The 14,721-nt window shown below is 26.5% G+C and overlaps 3 protein-coding genes across 3 annotated transcripts; all 3 read right to left on the bottom strand.

The window, feature by feature from the left end:
* Positions 1-63: 63 nt before the first annotated feature.
* LOC114938738 (uncharacterized) lies at positions 64-1,765 on the bottom strand. The gene is made up of 3 exons (XM_029312801.1): positions 1,727-1,765; positions 880-1,149; positions 64-574 (listed from the first exon to the last, which is right to left on the bottom strand). The coding sequence occupies exons 1-3, from the start codon at positions 1,755-1,757 to the stop codon at positions 96-98; spliced, it is 780 nt and encodes a 259-aa protein (XP_029168634.1). The 5' UTR covers positions 1,758-1,765; the 3' UTR covers positions 64-95.
* Positions 1,766-5,436: 3,671 nt separating this feature from the next.
* On the bottom strand, positions 5,437-7,017 carry LOC114938761 (uncharacterized). The gene is made up of 3 exons (XM_029312829.2): positions 6,956-7,017; positions 6,412-6,681; positions 5,437-5,909 (listed from the first exon to the last, which is right to left on the bottom strand). The coding sequence occupies exons 1-3, from the start codon at positions 6,999-7,001 to the stop codon at positions 5,437-5,439; spliced, it is 789 nt and encodes a 262-aa protein (XP_029168662.1). The 5' UTR covers positions 7,002-7,017.
* Positions 7,018-9,062: 2,045 nt separating this feature from the next.
* On the bottom strand, positions 9,063-12,557 carry LOC114938760 (odorant receptor 10-like). The gene is made up of 7 exons (XM_085486787.1): positions 12,476-12,557; positions 12,047-12,316; positions 11,033-11,501; positions 10,480-10,579; positions 10,279-10,398; positions 9,551-9,712; positions 9,063-9,126 (listed from the first exon to the last, which is right to left on the bottom strand). The coding sequence occupies exons 1-7, from the start codon at positions 12,498-12,500 to the stop codon at positions 9,073-9,075; spliced, it is 1,200 nt and encodes a 399-aa protein (XP_085342913.1). The 5' UTR covers positions 12,501-12,557; the 3' UTR covers positions 9,063-9,072.
* Positions 12,558-14,721: the final 2,164 nt, after the last annotated feature.

Below are 14,721 nucleotides of genomic sequence, written 5' to 3'. Positions count from 1 at the left end.
TTAAACCTATTATTTAGAAATTAAAAATATTTTCTGTAAGACTTAAATATATTTACCCTCATAGATTGTAACAAACTTTCATTACATTGTTACCATCAAACCCACCTGATAAGACGTAAATGAGTCACTATGCTGCTGCTCAGAGCTTTGTTGAAATCTTTGCACGAGACTAAATTGATTATTTGTTGCTTGAAATTCTCCAATTGACCGCAGATATGAAGAATCACAAATGCCAGGAATGCGTTTACAGCAACGTATATTATTACTATCAGAAACATCGCTATGGCTTGTGAGAGAAACGTCAGCACAAATTGCAGATCCTTATCGGTATCGTAGATGTAATACGTCTGTAGCGGTAACGGTTTGTTCCGATCCGTAAGATTCGTTGGATACCTAATTTGTATGCCAAAACAGGGAAGAATAATTAGGATGACAAATGCCGTTCCCATTATAACGTATTCGAAAATTATGAGCAACCGTGCAATCCGTGCTTGTTTTATCATCACGTCTCTTTGCGCGGTTAATTTGAATGTTGTCCAGTCTTCCACCATCGTCTTTACGATGGATAATATGACTTGAAAATATAGAAAGAAATAAGCAATATTGTTACACTGTAAAAATTGTGAATTTAATAATTATACGTCTATAATAATTAATTATTTAATAATTATTTTTAAGTATACAAATTAAAGTAAACATTTTGGGTATGTAATTTATTTCTTGTTTTTTATATTTTGCATGATTTTTTTTATTTGGACATATATGTTGCATGATATGTAAATCGTGTACAAATCTTTTATTATTGCAATCGAATGTGTGAAAAAATTTGACGAGGAAAATAAAATGTAAATGCTTTACATCGTATAATTCTAGACATACCTGATTGTTTCCACCACATGATAACAAGTTCTAATAAAACCGTCAACATAGGTAATGTGATACGTAAATTGTCTATCATTAGCGCCATATTGCCCCAAACTCGTATAAGTCCATGTACAAGAGGAATACCAGAGACAAAAGCTATCATAATGAAAGCAAAACCCGCACGAATGTCAGAATCGAATCTTCTTTTAGAAATTCCATCAATTTTAGGCCATAAGCCGACTAATTCTAAGCTTAGACGGTTTATTTCAATTGCCCATACGAAATCTATAAACAAAATTTTGTTAAAAAAAATTAATAAGTAATTACCAATTTATGTATGAATCATAATATTTTTAATGATAGAACGTGCATGAATATGTATGTATAACAAATTTATTTGTAATAGAAACGATATATTTAATTCGACCCAAACTAGCCAAGAAATTTTTATTTTATTTCCAACATCTTAATTTGATGTTAGAATTGTATTACAAATAAATTTAATTGAATACTTAAAACGTCGCTAGTGGTATTTAAAATAAGAACGATATATTAAATTCGACCCAAACTAGCCAAGAAATTTTTATTTTATTTCCACAACCATCTGTTTCGACCATCTGTTTTTGGTCCTTTTCAAGTGAAAAATTCTTTGATAAAAGCGCAGTCAACTGCTGGAAATAAAATAAAAATTTCTTGGCTAGTTTGGGTCGAATTTAATATATCGTTCCTATTTTAAATACCACTAGCGACGTTTTAAGTATTCAATTAAATTGATTTGTAATACAATTCTAACATCAAATTATCATGTTGGAAATTTACATAACGTATGCTATAAGTAGAAAAATGTAATATACATTTGTACCTTTGTAACCTGAAGATTTCGATATGTCCATGTCGAAGGTTAACGCGTATATGTTGAAGAGGTACTGACCATCGTATTCTTCCCATCTTTATAATCAAATGACTGTCACGCATGCTCGTAAAACGAGTGCAATAACCTGGCTGCCCCGTTGAAGGATGCATTAAATATTAAAGATGCGACTTTCAGTTGTTAACAAGTTGCCTGTTTCGTAACAAAACTTTATGACCATAAGAATAATTACGGACATATGTTTTTCGAAAAAGCGGGAAGTATATTGTGCTTGCCATATATCGCCGAACTTATGTATTAAAAAGTTCTTTTATACCTTGTAACATTCTATGTACAATACGTGCAATTTGAAGACGTTTTTGTAATGTTACATAATTGTATGTTATGTGAAATCGAAAATATTTTCTGTGTAGCAAAAACTGCTAAAGATAAAAAAATGTATCTGAAGATAAAAAAAATGCTATATACAATAAAAAAAGGTGCAGTGGACGTAGAAAATTTTAAATTAGAATTTCTTTTTTCTCTATATGTGAAAACGAGATATTCAACTCTATATCTTATTTAATCGGACTATTTGTATAACAATGATAATGACTGCAGTCTTTAAATATTTATTATATTTGTAGTCACTTTCAAAAAAAATATCCAAATTTTTCAAGATTTTATGAATAATACTTATAATTTTCATAAATACTTTTTTACCATAAAAGTAAAACTTACAATCTGGAAAAAAGTTTTTATTTTAATATTTGTCAGAAAAAAGTGAAAGAAAAATGTAAAGTACATTTTCGCTTTTTTTATTTAAATAAAAATATGATTTAATAATACTCGAAATTATAATTATTTATCAAATTGATTATGCTCGAAATTATTAATAATATCAGACTGCAAAAGTGATCATTAATGAAACAATTTTTTTTGCAGTTTGCGAAAGGACACATATCATAAGTTTGCCGAACATTTGCATACCTAGTGTAATATTTTCTCGTCATCGAGTACATAAGTACATATTGTTTTCCTTCAAGATCTTGTATCCTTTCTTCTTCTCAGCCCACAGATTGGACAATTTGGTATGTATGTATTTACACGTTTTTCCTTTAGGCTATACTTAAATAAAATATATAGAGTTTTCGGTAATAATTGCATGACTACTTGTATCATTTCCCAATTTTCACAACAATTAATTTTGAAATAATTATTGCGTAGATCGCAAAATAGAGGGAATCTTTTTCTCAACCGTTCTACTTGTACACAATAAATGACAGATTATTACCGAATCTTGTATTGTATATAAAACAACGAGTTATATTCAAAAATATAATCAAAAAGAACTGTATAGAAATTAAAGAGTTGGTAGAAAATCTGCACAATATTATTTTTCATTTATTAATTAGCAAACATAAAAAGAGAATTGTCATCAATTGTTCTAATTTAGGACAAGATTGTCTAATCACTTTCAGAAAAAGATTACATATTTTATTCACAAGATAATATGTTTTATTATATTATTATAAAAAATAAATATTTTTTTATTTTTAAAAAATTTTTACCAATATTTCGAAGTATAAAAAAAACGTGAAAAATATATGATACAAAATTTAATTAAATCTATGCTCGTCATTATTCATTTATCAATTAATTATAATCACAAAAAATACATGAATGACAAAAAATATTTAAATAACGATAAAATTAATGAAGTCGCCAGTGATGAGTAAAACCATACAAATTTATTGTAGTGTTTCTAATTAAATTATACTGGCCAGTTAGCTCGAAATTTCAATAAATTTGTATAAAAAAATATTTAAATACGTAGATCCGCTTTCTTTGTAGAGAATATATAATACGATATACAAATCTCAAGTTTTTATCGAAGTATTTCTGTTCGTCGATACTATCTCTGGTCTCACATGACAATAATATATTTTACAATATGTAAATACCATATGTTGAATATAGATAATATAAAACTTTATTTCTGCGAAATATATTGAATTTTTATTTTCTTTAACAATTAAGTGCTAATTATAATATTATACAGTTATAATTATTTAATTTCTCATTGCAAGAAGGAAAGATATGTAACCAGCCGATGTTTTTAGTAGCTGAAAATAATACCATATAAAAATTATTATTCAAGAAGAAAAATTTTATAAATGAACTAATTTTTAATGAATATATGTGATAATATTAATTGTGTGCTTTTTCATATTTGTTATATTAATTTAATAATTTATTATATTTACATAAATAGTAAGAATATTCTTTCTCTGAATAAAAATTTAATATTAAGTTCAATATTAACGATAAAATTATAACATTTGAAAAAAATTAAAATAACTTATTATAAGCAGAAGAAAATACATCGTTGTATATTTTTCTTTCTCTCTTTTTTCTCTAATTCTTTCAAAAAATTAATGTAATTAAAATTAGAGCAAAAAAATATATTAGAAGCAAATTATTAATAATCTTACGCTGCAAAATGTGGACACCGTTAGCGGAAAAACTTTTCCAGCAGTAAGACGAAAAGGTTGCTTGGCTAGTAACGTTAGTAAAATAAGGTTTCTCGCCTTGCGTGCCTCTAATGTATACCATTCAAGATCGCAAATAGTTTGGTATACAGCGTCGCACTTAATAAAAATACATATATATTTATATGCATATATATATATATATATATATATATATAAACAAAAATATAAATTAATTATATGTGTGCATTTGTAATTATATAATAATTTTAAATATCCATATTTACTGGATTTTTATCTCGTAAGTTATTTTTTATAAACGTTAGTAAAAAATAATTACTTATTATAACTGTTTCAAATTTTTATGTTCATGAAATGGAACGATTATTGTGAAATGTGCAATGCTAGTTGTGCTACGTACATATATAAATATATGGCTTACTTGTTCGGTTATTAAATCTGCGCCAAAGCAGTAGCAAAATGTTTGAATAAGTAGAGAAACAACTACAATTGCTACATAACTTAATTGTGAATAATTAACTTTGTGTGTGTTTTTATTAGCAAGTACCTAAATAATATATCTCTTTAATTAATAAATACAAATAGATATTATTCAATCATGCCATACAACAACAACAAAATGTATGTCATTAGGACTTACAGTAAGCAATAAAAATGCAGATAGACAAAATACAACAGCAAACTGGAGTATCAATACAAACAATATTAATGTAAATACACTTTCAATATTTTTGGCGTATCTACATAAACGTAAAAACGTATATAAAAAAGTATTACTAAAAAAGTATTAATAAAAATTTCTAATTGTACATAATTATATATATATATATATATATAGATATATAATATTTTTATTCACTACTGCTTTATTTGCTACATTTTAGCATTTTGTAATAATAATAAAGACAAACAAATAATCATCGTAGTTAATTAAAAATAAAAATAAGAATTTTAATCTCAGGAATTTTTAAATTACAATTTTTGCAAGAAGAGACTGAATTTCAAATTGAATATAAACGAGAAAATTGAAAGAAATCTGTAATACAATTAACCATATACATATATACGCTAAAAAAGTATCAGTATATAAGTTCATAACATTAGAGAGACAACGTTTAAAATAAATGTAAAATAAAATTTAAAAAATCTTGCTCTAAAACTTTCTCAGAAATTTTGTATAATCTTTATTGTATTGTTACAATTAAAAATTCACCTGATAAGACGTAAATGAGTCACTATGCTGCTACTAAGAGCTTTGTTGAAGTCTTTGCTCGAGACTAAGCTGACTATTCGACGCTTGAAGTTCTCCAATTGGCCGCAGATATGAAGGATCACGAGACCCAAAAGTGAATCGATCGACGTGTAAATTATAGCTGACTGGACGACTGTTATGGCTTGAATGAGAAATGTCAACTCAAATTGTGGGCTTCGATCTGTGTCGTAGAAATAATACGTCTGCATAGGTAAAGGTTTGTTCCGATCCGTGAGATTCGTTATATGTCTCATTTGTATGCCAAAAGAGGGAAGAATGATTAATGTAATAAGTGCTATTCCCATCATTAAGTACCCGAATATTACGAATATGTGTGCGGTTCGTGCTCGTCTTATCATCACATCCCTCTCTGCGACTACTTTTGATGCTATCCAGTCTTCCGCCATCGTGTTTATGATGGATAACAAAACTTGAAAATATAAAAAAGCAATATTTTTACAGGACAAAGATTCTAAAATAATTAATACTTAACTGGAAAAGTAATAAAACTTTTGTCTACTTCAAAATTTAATTCATTTTGATATGTATGTGTGTTCCCCAATGTGTAAAGTTTTCCAATTAATGTAAAGACTCACGATCGCGTTTTATCATTACATTTTCTTTCAGCGCACAGCTCTAACGCTAATCAATTTTTGGTAATCATGTTTACGATGGATGAGAAAATTTGGAAATATACAAATTGTGATAACATGAGAAAAATATTGAATTACATTAGCAACTACATTTGTTAACATATTGAAAAAAAATCATCATATACATATATTATAATTTATTCCAATAATGTAACACATTGTGATAATAATTCATGTACCTACACATTTTTTTTTATTTCATAATTCAATGTGTGCATTTAATGATAAGTTTTGCACTAGGATGTAAAAGCTTTACATGTCAAATATTTCTAGACATACCTGTTTGTTTCCATCGCAAAATAACAAGTTTCATTGATAGCATCATCATAGGCAACGTAATTCGGAAATTGTCAACCATCAGTATCAGGTCGCCCCAAACTCGTACAAGGGCACAGAAAAGCGGAATAAGAGTTCCAAATGTTATCACAATAAAAGTAAAAGCCACGCGAATGTCAGGTCCGAATATTTTTATAGCGTCTTTATTGGCTGTAGGCCACAAACCGATCAAATTTAAACTCAGACGATTCAGTTTAACTGCCCACTCAAAATCTAGAAAGAGTTTCTGCTCATACAATAAGAAACACGAATAAAATAATTACAAATGATATAAAACTATGAAGTCACCAGATGATAATTAAAAAATGGTAATAATTCAATCGACCAAATCTGGCAAATAAGTAAATTTATTGAATTTTCACAAAAATAATTACAAAGCCAGATTGTACAATTCTGATTAGGTGATAGAAATGCAACACTAATTTAAAATGTGGTATTAGAAGCACACAAAGTACACTGTTAGAAATGTATAACATCCACATAGTACCTTCATAACCAGAAGATTCCGACATGTCCATGTCGAAGACTAACATAGATGTGCCGAAGAAATTTTGATCGGTCTTCCCATTCCATAATGAGATAACTATTACGCATGCTCGTGAAATAAGTACAATAACCTGGCTGTCTCATCGAAGGAAGCATTAAATATTCAAGATGAAAGTGGGAACTTGTAGTCGCTTACAATTGCCTGTTTTATAAAAAAACTTCATGAGTATAAGAATAATTACAAGAACGTCTGTGCATTTGAAAAGGCAAAAAGTATCGCTTTATATCATCGAACTTGAATTAAAAGTTTTTTCATACTTTTGGAACGTTTCCCTCTAAGTGCGTTTAATTTGAAGACATAATATCACGTAATTGCATGTTATATAGTGTAAAAAGTTATCTATATAGAAAAACGCACCTAAAAGATAAGAAGAGACTACAATAAAGAATTTTATATATTTTACGCATGTTTATTGCAAGAACACATTTATTGATGAAGTAATATGAAATGCAATGGATATAGAAAGTTTTAAATTAAGAGTTTTTTTTTCTCTCTACGAGGAAAATTATGTTCCAATCTATAGTCTTCATCGGTTCTTGTAATATTATAATTGTAATCTTCAAACGAGAATAGCATAATTTTTAAAAAATAGCAAATATCATTATTAATAATGTAAAATTGTATTTTCTTTATAACAAGTATATTGATTTTTTCCAATTTTAACTAGAGAAAAATATATTCCATTTTCTCATATTGTTAATTTTTTCAATTAATGTAATATTAATAAGTAATATTTTTATATACATATATACATATATGTATATTAACTTATGATTTCTTTAGTCTTGTATTACTAACAATAACGATATAGAACAACTCAATTTTTAAAGTTGGAAATATAAGTATATATACACGCATATCTTTATTTATAGAAATATTTTTACAAAATTTAAAAATAAAATTAATTATAAAAAATTATATTAAATTTGATTTTATATTTGAAATCACAGTTTCAATATACAACTTTTCAAAATTTTATAAATAATCCTTATTTCAATTTTTATAAATACCTCTTTGACCAGATTTATCATAAAAGTAAAACTTACAATCTGAAAAAAAAAGTTTTTATATTAATATTAGTCACAAAGAATCAAAGAAAAACATAAAATGCATCTTCATTTTTCCTATTTAAATAAGAAATATAATTAATAATTATACTCGATATTATAATTATTAATAAAATCGAAAATACTCGAAATTGTTAATAATATCATATCGCAATTTTTTCCGCAGTAATGCGAAAGGGTTTCAGGACATTAACATTTGTTGCGAAGCAGTTCCATCTTGTGCTCTGGTTGATGCCAAACATTTGCATAACTTGTGTAATATTTTCTCGTCAACGAATACATTATTTTCTTTCAGGACCTTGTGTCGGTTCTTCACTCCACAAATTGAACAGATTGGTATGTATATGTATGACTGCCAGCTTTGCGATTAGTGTTTAATTTATCGATGGAAAGTTGAGATGCGTTTGATCACTGACTATTGTATTTTACCGTTTGCTTAATTTATATTATTATTGCTTAATTTATTGTAGTGTTGCACTAAAGAAGATTTTAAATAAATCGAAACGTATGTCTTTTGGTTAATTGGATTCATTTAAAATTTATTTATTAGCACGAACATCTTGCTACGGCTTGTTTTGCCCGTTTTTGGTATTTTAATTTTTTTAATTTTTCGAGCTTCGTCGGTGTAATTTTTTATTATACTATTATAAAGATAAACATAATTTTATTTTTTTTAATTTTTTACACTTCTATTTGTAACTATGAAAAGAACGTGCAAAATATATAATAAAAAATTTAATTAAATCTATGCTCATCATCAAAAGGGTTTAAATAGATTCCCTTTCTTCGGAAAAAATATATGATACTTATACGAATCTCAAGTTTATATCGAAATATTTTTGTTCGTGGATACTGTCTCATGTCTCACATGACACTATATTTTACAATAAATGTCATATATTAAACGTAGATCATACAAAAATTTCTGCAATATTAATTGAATTTTAATTTTCTTTATCAATTAAGTATTAACTATAGTATTGTAATTCTTTAATTCCGCATTGCTATAAAGAAAGATATGTAACCAGCCGATGTTTTTAATAGCTGAAAATAATACAATATAAAAATTATTATTCAAAAAGAGAAATTTTATGAATGAAATAATTTTTAATGAATGCATATATTAATATTAACTGTATGCTTTTTCATATTTGTTATATCAATTTAATAATTTATTATATTTATTATGCATTAATAGAAAAAAGAATTCTCTCTCTAGATAAAAATTTAATATCAAATTCAATACTAAATTTAATACTGACAATAAAATTGTAACATTAGAAAAAATATTCCAATTAAATGTTTCAGAAAATAACTCATTATTATAGCAGAAGAAAATACATTGCTGTATATTTTTTCTCTCTTTCTCTTTCAAAAAAATTTAAAGAATAAATATAATTTTTTAATAATTAAATATTACATTAAAAAAGATATAGTTAATCTAAGAGCAAATTATTAAAAATCTTACGCTGACAAATGTAGACATATTTAGAGGCACAACTTTTCCCGCAGTAATCCGAAAAGGTTGCTTCGCTAGTAACGTTAGTAAAATAAGATTTCTCGCCTTGCGTGCCTCTAATGTATACCATTCAAGATCGCAAATAGTTCGGTATACAGCATCGCACTTAATAAAAAAATATATTATGCCTATATGTATATATATACACACACAAAAATATTAATTAATTGTATGTGTGCATTTGTAATTATAATGATATTTAAATATCCATATTTAAGTGGATTCTTATCTCGTAAGTTATTTTTTATAAATGTTAGTAAATAATAAAAACTATTATAATTTTTTTAATTTTAATATTCTCATTTTTATTTGAAAGAAAGCTAGAAGTAAAGAAAAACTTATTTAATTTTAATAAATTTATCTTAATTAATATCTAGAAAAACGGCTCTACAAAAATATAAGTGTTAAAATAGCAATATTTCCAATAATGTGTAAAATAGTAAAATAATTAACATATAATTATTTAGCGATATCAAAATTGATCAACGGAAAATCGCAAACATGACAACTTATATACAAACAATGGTAACTATATATATTGTAATACGCAGTACACACAGCAAGTATTAACTTTTGTGAAAATGTAATTATATATTACAAAATTATAGTGCATGAAGTGGAATAATGATTGGGAGTATAATGTATAATGCTAATTGTGCTATATATATATGACATACTTTTTCGGTTATTAAATCTGCACCAAAACAATAGCAAAATGCTTGTATAAGTAAAGAGACAAACACTATTGCCATAAAACTTATTTCTGAATAATTTATACTTTCGTTTTCAGTAAGCACCTAATAATATGTCCCGTTAATAAAAACAAACAGAGAAATTACATACAATCATACAACAGCAACAAAATACACGTTACTTACAATAAGCAATAAAAATCCGCACAGACAAAATACGACAGCAAACTGGAGTATCAATAAAAACAATACTAATGTAAATACACTTTCGATATTTTTGGCGTATCTAAACGTATAAAAACGTACATAAAAAATACATTTAAACTCTCAAATTATACATAATAATAATTATACATATAATATTCAATACTGCATTATTTACCAAATTTACATATTTTGGCATTTAGTAATAATATCGTAATGCAGACAAAAAATAGTCGTCGTTGTTTAATAAAAATAAAAATAACAATTTCGATCTAAGGAGAGTTTTTAATTATATGTATATAATTTTAGCAAAAAGAGATTCTATTTGAAATTAAATAAAAAAGAGAAAGAGTAAAAGAAATCTGTGAGACACTTAACCACATATACTCGTACACACTCACAATCAGTATATTTTATAACATTAGAGAAACAATGTTTAAAATAAAAAAATAAAATAAAAAAAAATCTTTCTGCGGAACTTTTATCTCAGAAATTTTATATAATTAACATTGTATTGTTACAGTCAAAAATTCACCTGATCAGACGTAAATGAGTTACTACGCTACTACTCAAAGCTTTGTTGAAGTCTTTGCTCGAGACTAAGCCGGCTATTCGACGCTTGAAGTTCTCCAATTGGCCGCACATATGAAGAATCACGAGACCCAAAAGTGAATCGATCGACGTGTAAATTATAGCTGACTGGACGACTGTTATGGCTTGAATGAGAAATGTTAACTCAAATTGTGGGCTCCGATCTGTGTCGTAGAAATAATACGTTTGCATAGGTAAAGGTTTGTTCCGATCCGTGAGATTTGTTATATGTCTCATTTGTATGCCAAAAGTGGGAAGAATGATTAGTGTGACAGAAACCATTGCCAATATAAAATATCCGAACATTACGAATATCTGTGCTATTCGTGCTTGTCTTATCATCACATCCCTCTCTGCGGCTACTTTGGATGCTATCCAGTCTTCTGCCATCGCGTTTATGATTGATAATAAAACTTGAAAATATCAAAACATTAAAATCCATAATTTTACAATGCAAATATATTAAACTAATAGATATATTGAACTTGCAAAGTAAAAGAAAAAATCTTGTATATTTTGTATAATTTAATTCATTTTAATATGCATGCGTGTTGCTATATGTTTAAACTCGTAAAGTTTTCTAATTGATGTGAAAACTCACGATCGCATTTAATCAATACATTTTTTCAGCAATAGCTGTAACGCTAATCAGTTTTCCACTATTAAGTTTACGATAAATGGGAAAACTTGAAAATACGAAAATTGCGATAACATATTTGATAACGTAAGAAAAATATTGAATTACATTAGCAGTTATCTTGTTAACTTATACATATTGAAAAAAAAGTTATCGTATACGTATTATAATTTATTCCGAAAATACAATACATTGTAGTAATAATTCATTTATAATCCTTTGATTCCATAATTTAATATGTTGATGTAATTATAAACCAAGCGTTATAAAAGATTTTTTGCTAGGATTTGAAAGCTTAATGTGAAACTTTTTTAGACGTACCTTTTTGTTTCCATCGCATAATAACAAGTTTGGCTGATATCACTATTATAGGCAACGTAATTCGAACATTGTCAACCATCAGTATCAAATCGCCCCAAATTCGTGTAAGGCCACAGATAAGCGGAATAAGAGTTCCAAATGTTATCACAATAAAAGTAAAAGCCACGCGAATGTCAGGTCCGAATATTTTCATAGTGTCTTTATTAGTTGTAGGCCATATACCGATCATGTTTAAATTCATACGGTTTAGTTTAACTGCCCACACAAAATCTGGAAAGATTTTTTTGTCACAAATAAGAGACTCGATTAAAATAATTACATAAATATATATTATACAATTTTGATTAAGCAAGAGAAATGCACTAATTTAAAAGGTGAGATTAAAAACACAGAATACACTGCTAGAAATGTATAACATTCACATATTACCTTTATAACCAGAAGATTCTGACATGTCGAAGATTAACACAGATATGCCGAAGAGGTTTTGATTGGTCTTTCCACTCCATAAGAGATAACTGTCACGCATGCTCGTGAAATAAGTACAATAACCTGGCTGCCTCATCGAAGGAAGTATTAAATATTCAAGATGCCACTTTCAGTCGCTTACAATTGCCTGTTTCAGAAAAAAACTTCGTGACTATAAGAATAATTAAGAACGTCTGCATTTAAAATGACGAAAAATATATTGTATCGCTATATATCGTCGAACTTAAATTAACAGTTTTCTCATACTTTGTAATGTTTCTCTCTACGTGCGTTTAATTTGAAGACATAATATTACGTAATTACATGTTATGTATAGTGTAAAAAAATTATCTGTACAAAAAAAATTGCATCTAAAATATAAGAAGAGACTACAATGAAGAAAGTATAGAATGTCGCTTTACATATTTTGCACATGTTTATTGCAAGAACATATTTATTGATGAAGTAATGTGAATTGCAATTCACGTAGAAAATTTTAAATTAAGACACTCTTTTTTCTCTATACGAGAAAAATAATATCCAAGTCTATAGTTTTCATCGGACTATTCTTATAACATTATAATAATTGTAATTTTCAAACGAGAGTGACATAATTTTTAGAAAATAGCAAACATTAATGTTAATAATGTAAAATTTTATTATCTTTATAACAAATATATTGATTTTTTCCAATTTTAACTAGAGAAAAATATATTCCATTTTCTCATATTGTTAATTTTTTCAATTAATGTAATATTAATAAGTAATATTTTTATATACATATATACATATATATTAACTTATGATTTCTTTAGTCTTGTATTACTAACAATAACGATATAGAACCGCTCAATTTTTAAAGTTGGAAATATAAGTATATATACACGCATATCTTTATTTACAGAAATGTTTTTTCAAAATTTAAAAATAAAATTAATTATAAAAACTTATATTAAATTTGATTTTATATTTGAAATCACAGTTTCAATATACAACTTTTCAAAATTTTATAAATAATCCTTATTTCAATTTTTATAAATACCTCTTTGACCAGATTTATCATAAAAGTAAAACTTACAATCTGAAAAGAAAGTTTTTATATTAATATTAGTCACAAAGAATAAAAAAAAACATAAAATGCATCTTCATTTTTCCTATTTAAATGAGAAATATAATTAATAATTATACTCAATATTATAATTATTAATAAAATCGAAAATACTCGAAATTGTTAATAATATCATATCGCAATTTTTTCCACAGTAATGCGAAAGGGTTTCAGGACATTAACATTTGTTGCGAAGCAGTTCCATCTTGTGCTCTGGTTGATGCCAAACATTTGCATAACTTGTGTAATATTTTCTCGTCATCATTTACATATTATTTTCCTTCAAGACCTTGTATCCTTTCTTCCTTTCAGCCCACAGATTGGACAGATTGGTATGTATGCATGTAATTTGCAATTTCTTTACTCTTGAATAAAATGTAGTGAGTTTTCGGTAATAATCGCATGACTACTCATACGATAACACGGATTATTACCGAACCTTATATTGTATACAAAACAACGAGATGTATTCACATATGTATAATTAATGAAGAACTTTATAGAAATTAAATAGTTGGTAGAAAATCTGCGAAATATTATTTATTTATTAATTTGCAAATATGAAGAGTAGAAATGTCAACTCGTGTCGTGATTTAAAGCTTGCCTAATCATTTTCTAAAAAAGATTACATATTTTAAATGCTATTCAATATAACATTTTTTATTATATTATACTACTATAAAAATATATATTTTTTCGATTCCCGATTCAGCCGACTTTCAGACCAATATTTTTCTCGTCTATTTCTTTACAGAGGGGTTAAAAAAAGAACAAGGGGAATTTTGAGATCTCAACCATAAGATACGAATTCCTAAGTTTCTTAATTTTTGTGAGTATATAAAAAGAGCGTGAAAAATATATAATAAACAATTTAATTAAATCTATGTTTGTCATTATCAATTAAATATTATTACAAAAAAATATATGAACAATAAAAAAAAATATTTAAATAGTTCCGCTTTCATTGGAGAGAATATATGTCTCACATGACAATATATTTTACAATAAATGTCTTTCATATATTAAATGTATATAATATAAATTTTATTTTTGCAATATTAATTAAATTTCATTTGTTTCAACAATTAAGTACTAACTA

The sequence above is a fragment of the Nylanderia fulva genome, unplaced genomic scaffold, assembly GCF_048542155.1.
Source record: "Nylanderia fulva isolate GAGA-0341 unplaced genomic scaffold, ASM4854215v1 Scaffold48, whole genome shotgun sequence".
Classification (NCBI taxonomy): domain Eukaryota; kingdom Metazoa; phylum Arthropoda; class Insecta; order Hymenoptera; family Formicidae; genus Nylanderia; species Nylanderia fulva.
Note: the sequence above shows the minus strand (reverse complement) of the source record. Positions and strands in the feature narration are given on the sequence as shown.